General features: G+C 57.6%; 1 protein-coding gene across 1 annotated transcript in view; it reads right to left on the reverse strand.

The window, feature by feature from the left end:
- Window positions 1-444: 444 nt before the first annotated feature.
- MMP11 (matrix metallopeptidase 11) overlaps window positions 445-12,102 on the reverse strand; it is a 16,526-nt gene continuing 4,868 nt past the window's right edge. Inside the window, exons 2-9 of the mRNA XM_011960861.1 lie at window positions 11,837-12,003; window positions 5,648-5,877; window positions 4,563-4,706; window positions 4,350-4,483; window positions 3,651-3,892; window positions 3,342-3,558; window positions 2,270-2,527; window positions 445-1,348 (exon numbers count right to left, since the gene is read on the reverse strand). Coding sequence (XP_011816251.1) covers window positions 1,215-1,348; window positions 2,270-2,527; window positions 3,342-3,558; window positions 3,651-3,892; window positions 4,350-4,483; window positions 4,563-4,706; window positions 5,648-5,877; window positions 11,837-12,003 — 1,526 coding nt within the window. The 3' untranslated portion in view covers window positions 445-1,214. The remainder of the gene's footprint in view (window positions 1,349-2,269; window positions 2,528-3,341; window positions 3,559-3,650; window positions 3,893-4,349; window positions 4,484-4,562; window positions 4,707-5,647; window positions 5,878-11,836; window positions 12,004-12,102) is intronic.

Consider the following 12,102-nt stretch of genomic DNA (forward strand, 5'->3'; position numbering starts at 1 on the left):
AGGATGGTCTCGATCTCCTGACCTCGTGATCCGCCCGCCTTGGCCTCCCAAAATGCTGGGATTACAGGTGTGAGCCACCACGCCTGGCCTCGCATCCTTTTTTTAAACATTTTTTTTTTCTACCCGAGGTTAGTTAAGCTTATGGATGCCGAAACCACAGCTATGTATGGAAGGCTGGACTGTGGCATGAGCAGATAAAATGACCACCACCCTGGAGGATGAACAGAGGGGACAAGTAGGAAAGTGGGGAGCCAGTTAAGAAGTCACTATAACAAAATGTGATGTAGAAATGGAGCAGAAGGAGCCCTGAGCACCGTGCCCAGCCCCAAGGGCCAGAGGCTTGGGGTTGGCGGACTTCGACCCTGGCTCCCAGGACAGGGCTGAACAGCGGCCAGGCCTCCCCATCCTAGCTGAACATTCACAAAAAGAGACCAAGCAGGCAGGTAGAAAACAACTGTGTTTAATGACAATCCTCAGTTTAAAAAAAAAAAGAAGAAGAAGCTTTATACACACTGTACACACATTTACAATGGCTTTGGAGGATAGCAGTGCTGCAAAAAGGGCTTCAGGAGGATCCAGCCTGGGAAAGGATTGAGGTATGTTGCAGCCTCCAGGGCCCAGGGTCTCCTGCATGAAGAATCCCCCTCCCCAGTTGACTGTGAACTTTTTGGCCTGGATTCTGCAGAACAGATTTCCAGGATTGTCAGTCAGAAGGCAGACAGATGCAGGCACCTATCAAGACCTGACCTCAGGAAGTGGTCCTGCCCTACAGCCCAGTTGCTCAGCCATGGCTGAAGGCCATGGGGCCCCAGCACCCTTGCTTCAGTGCCAGCCCCTGGAAGGAACTTCACAACAGGGATATAGCAAGGACACTTCAGTTCCCCCAGCCCTGCCATGGTGCTACCCTGAGGGACAGGGATGGAGACAGGGCAGCCAGGTTTGCCAGGACCTGCATAGCTGGCCCAAGACTGCCCTTCCTCTTATGTCATGCCAAAGCCTCCCTACCCAGTCTGAGACAGTTGCTGGCAGGTGACCACGACCTGCGTGGCCCTCCCTGCAGTTGTCATGGTGGTTGTACCCCACCCCATCCCCCTGAGGAGACATGGGCTCAGTCCCATGCCTGGTGCCCATAGCCACAAAGATGACCATGGGTCTCTAGCCTGATATTCGTGGCCTGGCAGGGGTCAGCACCCCTGAGGGCATCCAAGCCATGGTCAGAGGAAAGTGTTGGCAGGCTCGGCACAGCCGAAGAAGTCGGGACCCACGAAACGGGGGAAGCCTTCCAGAGCCTTCACCTTCACAGGGTCAAACTTCCAGTAGAGGCGGCCGCGCAGGAAGTAGGCATAACCTGAGAAGAGAAGGTGGTCAAGCCTAGGTGAGTGGACACTGGGCCCTACTCCTGCCTGTCAGGCTGTGCCCAGGGATGGGCACTAAGGGAGGGCTGGGTGAGCAGCCCTTGGCCACTGCTGAGTTCCTCGAGTCCTGCAGGATCCAGGGCCAGCCTTTTGGAACCTCTCTTCCCTCTAGGGAGCCCTTCTGCCTGCCCCGGAATCTGGGCTGGGCTAATACCCAGCCTGACAGGTACCCAGAGCCTCAGAGGCCTGAGTCCCACTTCTCAGGAAAGCAAGTCCCGTTGCCCCTACCACCCTCCACATCACTCTCTCCTGCACCCATTAACCAGGCTATTGACAGGCATCCTGGAGTCCTGGAGCTGGAGGCTATCCTAGGATAGCTGTCCCAGTGGGTCCTGATGGGGGAGAAAGAACACAGAAGAGGAGCCCAGCAGGGGAGGGAGCACTGGACTGGCTCTAGCCCTCTGTGGTTGTGGGAGGCTGGGTGGGTCAGTGGTTAGGAACAGGGACCATCAGGGTAGACCTCGAGGTTAGGGGCCTCATTGCCTGAGCCTCTGTTTGCTCCTCTGGAAACTGGGTTCACAACAGGTGTTACATCAGAGGGCTGTTCTGAGAACTGGATGAGACCAGTAAGGAGCTTAGAGCATTGTTGGCCCTCAGTGTACGGCAGTTTATTGTTCTACTGGCTGTGGCTGAGGAACCAGGGTCCTTGCACTTCTCTGACCCTCAGTCTGCTCATCTGCAACATGGAATGCAGCACTAGCTGGCCACTGAGAGTAGGGCAGGTGGTGCTGGGCAAAGGACCTGTGATGAAGAGCCAGGCTTCCCGTTGCAGGCATGTGGGAGCCCAGCCACCACCAGGTGGGAGATGCGGCTGCTGTGCCCACCTCCCACCAGCTACCCCATCCCCAACGCACCATCAGCATCCTGGAAGGCAGCGTCGATCTCAGAGGGCACCCCTCGCCAGTCAGTGGCCCTGCGGGGCACGGGACTGTCTACACGCCGGGTGCTGGGGTGGAAACGCCAGTAGTCCCTGCCTCGGAAGAAGTAGATCTTGTTCTTCTCAGGACCCCAGACCAAGGCGGCATGGACCGGGAACCTCACCAGGCCCAACTCGGTAAGGGGTGCGGGGCCCAGGACTGGCTTTTCACCGTCGTACACCCAGTACTGAGCACCTGCCGGAGAGGGAAGAGGCTGCAAGGACCTGCCCAGCCACCACTGCCATGCCCAGCCACTGTGGACCTGCTTGACCCCCAGCACAGACTCTCCCAGCCATAGTTTCCTCATTAGTAAAACATGCAGGCCAATAATGCCTGCTCAGCACGCCACCCGCAGAGGGAAGTGGGAGGCCTGGGATAAGCTGGGTCAGTGAATGCTCTGTAAACTAGCGCATGGGCGAGGTTACTCTCTTCAGTGGAGGGCTGTCTGGGCGCCTGCTCCTTCCACTGGCATTTGGCCATGACAAATGCCTGCTGACCACTCCCTGGGCCCCTGCAGGCTGGGCTGCCCTGGAACCCATGCAGGTTTCCCATGCTGTGCCTTCATTTGTGAAGTCCCTGGCATCTGCAATGCTCCAGGCTCTCATCTCTGCCAGTTGAAGATGGAAATCCCAGCTCTAGGATGACAGACCTGGATCAATTCCCTGCCCTGCCTCTTCCCAGCTACACTCTCGGTGAGTCACTTCACTGCCTGGGAGCCCCAGAGGCCGCATCTCTAGAACCTTGCCCCATGGGGTGGCTATGAGGGTTGAATGCACCAACACGCGGCCCCACCGTGCAATCCCTTCCATGCTGCTCCTATCTCAAGAGCCACCTCCGGGAGCCTCCTACCTGTGCCTGAGGAGCAAACCACACTCTCTCCCTTGGCCCCCAGGCTTTGGGGCACCTCTCCCTGTCCACTGTGTCCCTGAGGATCCGTCTGTTCCTGCCTTTGGCCATAACATTCCTGGCTCTGGGAAGTCTCTCGAGCAGATCCCCAACCCCCACTCACCTTGGAAGAACCAAATGTGGCCCCGGGCATCCTCAAAGGCAGCGTCCACAGGGCTGGGCAGTCCCTGCCAGTGGCGAGAGGCCAATGCTGGGTAGCCAGGTTGCAGCTGGCCCCCACGCAGGCGCCACACAAAGCCCGCTTTGAAGAAAAAGAGCTCGCCTCGAATGGTGGAGACCGCGTCAAAGGAGGCCTCGCAGGCATCTGGTGGGGCATCCGGCTGTGGGGGGAGAGAGGGACACATGCCAAGGGCATATGCTGCAGCCACAGCGGCCAGCAGAGGAGCAGGGGGACTGGTGGGCAGGGCCTCACCTCCAGCGGTGCAATCTCATTGGTGTCTATCCCAGCCTGGGGGCCCAGGGCTGGGGTCCTGGAGGTAACGGTGGGCCGGGGCTGGCCATATAGGTGTTGAATGCCCCTGCGGTCATCTGGGCTGAGACTCAGCGGGTAGCGGAAGGTGTAGAAGGCGGACATCAGGGCCTTGGCTGCTGTTGTGTGCTGCAGCCCCAGTACGTGGCCAAATTCATGGGCTGCCACCTGCAGCAGGTCTGTGCCTGGAAAAGGGAGGTGGCTCAGCAACCCCCAAACCTCCTGCCCAGGACATCCAGCTCCAGACCCCAGCTCAGTGACCTTGGTGAGTCTCCATTCTTTTTTTTTTTTTTTTTTTTTTGAGGCAGAGTCTCACTCTATCCCCCAGGCTGGAGTGCAGTGGCGCCATCTCGGCTCACTGCAAGCTCCACCTCCCGGGTTCCCGCCATTCTCCTGCCTCAGCCTCCCGAGTAGCTGGGACTATAGGCGCCCGCCACCTCGTCCAGCTAGTTTTTTGTATTTTTTAGTAGAGACGGGGTTTCACCGTGTTAGCCAGGATGGTCTCGATCTCCTGACCTCGTGATCCACCCGTCTCGGCCTCCCAAAGTGCTAGGATTACAGGTTTGAGCCACCGCGCCCAGCCGTCCCCATTCTTTAAGATCTTCAGTTGCCCCATCTGGAAAATGGGTCCCCAGCCCATACCCTGGTCATCCCCGATAGTCCAGGTTTCATCATAGTCGAAGTGGACATCCCCTTCTCGGTGAGTCTTAGGGAAGAAGGCATGGGCCAGGATGCCCCCAGGCCCATCAAACGGCAGGTCGTCCCCATGCCAGTACCTACAGATGGGTGGGGGCGGGGTCAGTGGCTGCTGGCAGGTGAGGCTGCTCCCGGAGAGGTCCCAGGCCGCCCATTCACCTGGCGAAGTCGATCATGATGTCAGCACGGCCCTCATGCACCTCAGTGAAGGTGAGTGGCGTCACATCACTCCATACCTTTAAGGCTTCTGCCATCGTCTGCCGCACCTGCTCCTGCACCAGCTGCCATGGGAACCGAAGGATCCTGGAGGGAGATGGAGGGGCCTGGACCTCAGGGAAGGGACAGTCCCCGACGGCTGCGGCACCAGGAGTTGCCCCTGGATGCTTGGTGGGTGTGTGAACACTGAGGACACAGGCCAGGTGTGCTCTGGGCCTCAGCTTCAGCGCACTGGTCTCCCTGGCCACACAGGCACATGTGTATGTGGTTTGCTCATACTTAGGCAAATACAAGTGTCTGCATTCAGTGGAAAGAACCAGGACCAGAGGTCCCGAGACCCCCATCCTAGACCTGACAGTGCCACTCACTGTGGGGAGACCTTGGTTCCTTGAGCCCCCGTTGGTTCCCAGACCCCCACTTAGGAAATTCTGAAGACCCCAGTCTCAGCTCCAATGCTGTGTGACACCAGCCCATTCTTCATTCCCAGGCTGGGTCCCCATCCCCACCCGCAGGATGTGTGAGTCCCAGCTTCCCCATCACCTGCCCAGGGTCCTCCCAGGTCACCCAGTGAGATGCCCACTATTGCCTCTCCCTGCTTACCACTGTCTCCACCTGCTCGAAGCCCAAGTTCTGATGGTAGAGTTGGACAATGACATGGCTGACACCCACCTCAGACTGAGGATGGGGCTATGTCTGCCTCATTCACCATGGAGTCCCAGAGCCTGGTCCTCACAGGTCTCTAGTAAAGGCTGCCTGAGTGACCAAACACCTGTCTGCAGGCATGTGCTGGGACTCTTTGCATGATAACAGAGGCACTGCCCCTCTGCTGAGGGAGGGTCTCCATATGTGTGTGTGTCTAAGTCGGGGTTTCAGGGTGTTTGCCCATAGATGCCCCCCTTGGGGTTCAGCGGGCACACAGGTCTGTTAGACACAAAGATCTACCCCTGGCCTGCGTCTCAAGCAGCAGCTGTGAGGGAGGCTGGCTTACCCACGGACACACAGGTGGCTTCCTAGTGTCCTGCTCCTACCTGTAGGTGAGATCCGTCTTCTCCCAGTGCCCGCCAGACAGCACGAACCTCTTCTGTCGGTTGCGGGCACTCAGCCCATCAGGTGGGTCAGGCACGCCACAGCGGGGAGGCCTAAGGCCACTGGCAGGCCGGGGGGCCTCCTGCGTGGCAGGGGCAGGCGCTGGGCTACTGGGCAGGGCTGCATGCCAGGGCTGTGGCCCCCTCCCCTCAGCATGGCGGTGGTGGGCATCCTAGGCAGGAGAGATGACACAAGGGTCTGGTCAGGCCTAAGGTCCACATGGCCCACAGTTAGAGGTGTGGCCCGTCAGCAAATCCACGTGCAAGCCCAGCCCACTGTGTGGCAGGGCAAATGGGAGGGAAAGGGGACCAGCACGTGGCCAGGCCGTCTGGCATCGGCCTGGCTCTCTGGTTTCCTGACACCTTGTTCCAGGGCATCAAGCTGTCCCCCACAGCGTGGAGGGCCCTGGGCTGCCTGTCACCTACTCCAGCTACTTAGGCCAATGAGGTCTGGGGGTGGGGGCACACTGGGACTGGCTATGAGCCATACACTCCAGGAATAGACCGCAAAAAGCTTCCTCCGAGGGAACACCAGGCAACCTCCTCCTGCTCCCCACAGAAATTCACTTCCACTTCCCTTTCTTCCTGTGTCCACTAAGTTCAGACACACTTGGGTCACTCCCCATGCTGCTGTCCCTGTCGTGTGAGCAGGCTCTGCCCTCTCTCCTGTCCAGGATTTCCCCCACCTCCTCCCCGGCGCGGAGCCGCTGTAGCCCTGCAGTGCGGCCTCAGTCAGTGTAATCTGACTGCTGGGGGTGACACTGATTTGTGGACTGGACAAGGTGAGGTACGTACAGCACCTAGCACAGGCCCAGCACCCGGGAGGCCACCTGGCCACTGAGGCCTGGCTTCTAGCAGAGGCAGTTTTGGTCACACCCCACCAGGGTTAGGAGTAAGGTGGGAGCTGATCTGTGATCTGCCTGCCTTCTTCAAGCGGGGAGGGTGGGGACAGTTAATTACCAGGTGCCCAGCCCCACTCGCCAAAGCCCCAGGACCACAGATGGCGATTCAGACCTGAGCTACATCCTGCTACCCGTCTATAAGTCTCCAGGGCAGAAGTTACAGTTCTTGTGCATGAGAAAAACAGAAGCTTAGAGAGGTTGGAGACCATGCAAAGTCACCCAGCAAGGGCACGGCAAGGCCAGGCCAGGACCCTGGCAGCCCAGGGCTAAGGCTAAGGCCTGGTTCTGGATACCCCACAGAAGCCAAGTCTCCTTCCTGCACTGAAGGAGGGGGATGGAGCTGTGCTGTTTGCTGAGAGACTCAGCACCTGTCTGGTCCGGGCAACTGCAGCCTCCTCACAGCCATATTTGGGGCAGGAGCTCAGCCACCCAGGCCCCACCTCACCCTCAGCCTTTGGCAGCTCTCCCAGGCTCCAGACACCCCAGGGATCTGATCAGCATCCCAACGCTCCCTGCTCCTGATCGCAGAGCTGAGGAGTCAAGAACACCCCACCATGAAGGGGGGCCTTCTGAACACGGAGGCTATGGAACTACTAATGGTGTGAGGCTCTGCAGCAGCTTCCTCCCGTTTCCGAGCTTGCTTATTGCATGGTTACCTGGCACAGCGCAGCCTCACTGGGTTGTGGGTTCTGGCCGATTCTGGGCTTATTGGTTTTTTGTTTTGTTTTCTTGAGACGGAGTCTCACCCTGTTGCCCAGGCTGGAGTGCAATGGCACAATCTCGGCTCACTACAACCTCCACCTCCTGGGTTCAAGCAGTTATCTGCCTCAGCCGTCCGAGTAGCTGGGATTACAGGTGCCCACCACCACGCCTGGCTAATTTTTTTTTTTTTGAGAGTCTCGCTCTGTTGCCCAGGCTGGAGTGCAGTGATGCAATCTTGGCTCACTGCAAGCTCCGTGTCCCGGGTTCACGCCATTCTCCTCCTCAGCTTCCCGAGTAGCTGGGACTACAGGTACATGCTGCCACACCTGGCTAATTTTTTTGTATTTTTAGTAGGGACGGGGTTTCACCTTGTTAGCCAGGATGGTCTCGATCTCCTGACCTTGTGATCCGCCCGCCTCGGCCTCCCAAAGTGCTGGGATTACAGGCATAAGCCACCGCGCCCAGCCGCACACCTGGCTAATTTTTGTATTCTTAATAGAGATAACATTTCACCATCTTGGCCAGGCTGGTCTTGAACTCCTGACCTCATGATCCACCTCCTCGGCCTCCCAAAGTACTGGGATTGCAGGCGTGAGCCACCGCACCCAGCCTGGGCTTATTGTTAATACGTACTTATCACTGGTTGCAGGTTAGGACCTTGGCAATAGCTCCATGGACTTGCTCTTAGCCCCTGATGGAACCTCACACCAACTCTACCATCATCACCCTCGTTTCCAAGATGAGGAAATGCACCCCAGAGGAGTTAAGCAGCTTGCTCAAATAACAGCTGGCAGGCAGCGGACTGTCTGTGCTCACAGCCCACCCAGCTCCCTCCTACCTCTGCTCTGCAGGGGTTGAGTCACCCTTCCCCTGAAGGAGGGACCCAGGCTGGCCTCACCTTGGTGACAGAAGAGAAGGAACTCAAATTATTCAGCGCCTGCTATTTCCCGGGCATTTTGCAAGCAGGTTCGTTGGGCTTCCAATACCCACCAGGAAGGTGGAGATGCTACATGTCCAAGTTCTCCCATGGAGGATGTGGGCTGCCAGAGGGGCCTGCCTCCTCCTCCTGGCCACACTGCCCCCTTGACCTACAGGAGAAACAGATTGCTTTCCCCAGCCTGGCAGGGGTATGAAGACCCTCCCTGGAAAGGGCAGAGCTGTGCTGTCCCCTGGGAGCTCCAAACAACCCAGAGCCCAGCCTGCCAGCTCTGTCTATGCCCATGGCCAGAAATCTCTTCTCTCCTCTGCCCTCCAGTGAGTCCTGGTGCAGACAGCCATGGAGGGAGAGCCATGGGCATGCCCCACCCCTTCCACTGTCCTTTCCTGTCCTTCTCTCATGAGGCACCCAGTCCATGCCCAAACCCCTGGATCATGACAATCTTAGTGTAGCAAAAAGAGCCAGCTATTGAGGTTCAGAAGGCCTAGTTCTTTTTTTTTTTTTTTTTTTTTCTGAGACAGAGTCTCGCTCTGTCGCCCAGGCTGGAGTGCAGTGGCCGGATCTCAGCTCACTGCAAGCTCCACCTCCTGGGTTCACGCCATTCTCCTGCCTCAGCCTCCTGAGTAGCTGAGACTACAGGCGCCCGCCACCGCGCCTGGCTAATTTTTTGTATTTTTAGTAGAGACGGGGTTTCACTGTGGTCTCGATCTCCTGACCTTGTGATCCGCCCACCTCAGCCTCCCAAAGTGCTGGGATTACAGGCGTGAGCCACTGCGCCCGGCCAGAAGGCCTAGTTCTATAACATGGAGACTCTAGACAAGTCATCTTCCTCTCTTAGCCTTAACTTTTCTATCTGTCAAATGGGGACGGTGCCACAGCAAAGGGCTACATGACATCCTTCTGTAATGCCTGCTGTAGCCTCTGGCACAGAGAAGCACCTCTTACCTGGCCCTGTTCCTTGTCCCTGTAGGCCCTCCCCTCCCATGTTTGGGAATCTGCCCTTGCCAGTCCCTATAGCTCCCATCACCCACCTCCCCTCTAGCTTCCCAACAAAATCTCCAGGCTTCAAATGGTAAAACAGAAGTCACAGCTAGAAGGCAACTTTCAGACCTAGAAAAGAGAAGCGCCTTGTGCGGGGTCTTCTGGCATATCAAGGTCTCTTCTCCCTGTCCATGTCTCGTTCATTAAATTCTTAGAAAGTGAGCAAGCATGAGATGCTAGAAATGAGGCCTCTAGCTAGTGAGGTTGTTTTTAGAGCCCATGATTTTTTTTAGAGCCCATGAGCTCTTGGCCTCAGTTTCCCCATGGCTGGGATAGGACACACACTGTCTGCCTCACTGTCCTCCCACACTTCATCTTTCCGAGTCTTTTCTGGCCTGGGGCCAGATGCCCTAACTACAAGGTGTGGCATGAAGCAGCTTGCTACTTGCGAGACAGGTGGGCTTGGCCTTCCCAGGACTCTTGGGATTCAGTGGGGTGAGGTGATAGACACATGCCACCCCTGGCCTCATCTACACCCCTGGGGAGTTTGAGGAACAAACAGCTCCCCCATTTCCCAGAGGATGAGACAGAGCCCAGAGAGGTTAAGGACTTTGCCTGGGATCACACAGCAAGTCATGCAAGAGCTGGGCCTAGACCTGGGGCTCAAGCCTCCCACATCCAGGGCTTCCCCCTGTCTCTCCAGCTCTTGGCTTTTCTCCAAAACCTACTTTCCCAAGAAGCATTCCTGCTTCCAGTGCATTCCCTCTGTCTTGGCCAGTAGCCTCCCTTGGCCTGCCCTGTGGTGGGTTCTTAGCTCACTTAGCCCCGCCCTCCTCTGGCAGGCACCAAACCTCATCCTCAGACACATTCAAGGAATTTCTCAGCTGATTTAGTGTCCTGGCAGAGCTTAGAGACTCAGAGTCACCCCCGCCCAGAGTCAACTTGCAATCCAGAAAATGGGAGGCACCATATAGAGGGGAGATAAGGGAGGACCCCAGGGTGCCAGGAAACCACTGCGGAAGGCCAGGCTCATCGTGCCCCTTTCTGGGCCTCAGTTTGCAGTCAGTCTACTGGGTATAATTAATTATAGCTATGCCTTCTGATGTCAGTGGGAGGCGAGCCTTCGAGGAAGGCACTTGTTAGGCTATGGAGGAAGACGGGAGCATCACCATGCAGGTATCATCATGATCCTCTGAGGCTCAGAGAGGTCAAGCAACCTGCCCAACCCGCACAGCCAGTTGGCAAGCAGGGATATCTTCTCCCTCAAGCCTTCACCTAATTTTCCTGTTCTCACCCCTCTGCTGCTGGCTCTAGGAAGGATGGTAGCTTCATCTCATCCATCGGACTGCAGGGCTTCCATCAACCCTGAAAACTGGAAACTGGGCTGGATAAATATTTACAGAGTTCTCCCAGCCCTGCTGAAGGCAGCCTAGGGATAAACACATCACAGGTGACCCCAAATGCTCCCTGCGTGTTTGCAGAATGACAAACCACAGTCCAGCTCAGACCCTACCCCAAGCTGGCCCCCAGCTCCAGCACTGAGCATGCACAAGTGTCAAAGTGGCAGCTACAGGTGACAGTGTTTCTAGTGAGCCTGGTATCACCTCATTGCTCAGCAGTGGGCACAGCAGTAGGCACTGTTGCCCCCTCCCACCCCCACTCCCACTAGAGATAGAGTAAGTAAGATTCTGAGGCATGGCAGGATTCACCTGGGGTCGCATGGTTCAAACCCAGATCTCTCCAGTTTCCAGACCTGTGGGTTCAATGGCTACCCACGGTGATTCCTGACTCTGTCCCAAGTCCTAGGGACCAAGAGGGGCTGGGAAGGAGGCAAGACTCCAGACTGAGATGCCCCTCGTGCGCTCTATCCCACCCATCCCATCTCTTTCTGCTCCCATAGCCAGCACAGGACAAGGCTGCCCAGGGCAGAGCCAGAGTGGCTGGACAGAGGTTCCTAGCCTGGCCAGGCCTCCCTCCTCACCAAGCCAGTCCTGAGACTCCTGCCTGTCACCCCCTCCTGCTCCCTTCTCTGCCCGAGCTGTCTGGATGCCCCCGCTGTGGAGTAGAGTGGCCCAGGCACCCAAGGAGCTGTGGACCCACAGTGGCCCAGGCTCTGGCCCCAGGCCCTGTGACTGGTGCCTGGAAGCGCCCCAGGGAAGGGGTAGTTTTTGGGACACATGCAAGCTGTCACACACACCTCCATGACAGTCCCTCCTCTCCTCACTCTGCCGTCCTCTCTTACCTGGGCTTTCTTCTCCTTTCCTGAGCACATAAATTCTCCCTTTCCTTTCTCTCCCTGCTTCTTTCTGACAGCCACCTCTCAGTCACACACACACACTGCACTCATACTATTTCATACTCATGTTCTCCTGGCTTCAAGCCTCCCGAAGCTGCTGCCAGCAGGTGCCCGCGAGGGACATCTCCAGGCTCAGACCCCATTTCCCGCAGCACAGCGCTGCCCTCCCCAGCTCTCTCTTTATCCTCCATCCCACCGCACACCTGGAGGTGTACTAACTGTGGCCACACACCTGCAGGCTGACACCTGCCTGGGATCTGCTCGGCTTTGTCCCTGCGATGAATAGGGGGCCCTGTAACCACTCCCTCTACTACTTCCTTCAACGCACACTCCAGCACCAGCGCCTGGAGCGCGAGAGGCAGGTCCCCACGCTGGGAGCAAGCGTGAGTCCAGCGTGGAGTCCCGTCCCACCAGCTCGAGCGATGCCGGCGCCGGCTTCCCTTCACACCCGCAGGGACTGGAAGCTCGCTGTCTATCACGCCTAGAGGGAACCAGAAAGCGTTTAGGGTACCGGGCGCAGGAGGCCACCCGGGGCGCCCCCTTGGGTCCGGATCTGCCGCTGGGCCCAGCCCGCGTGCCC

The sequence above is a fragment of the Colobus angolensis genome, unplaced genomic scaffold (assembly GCF_000951035.1).
Source record: "Colobus angolensis palliatus isolate OR3802 unplaced genomic scaffold, Cang.pa_1.0 Scaffold527, whole genome shotgun sequence".
NCBI lineage: Eukaryota > Metazoa > Chordata > Mammalia > Primates > Cercopithecidae > Colobus > Colobus angolensis.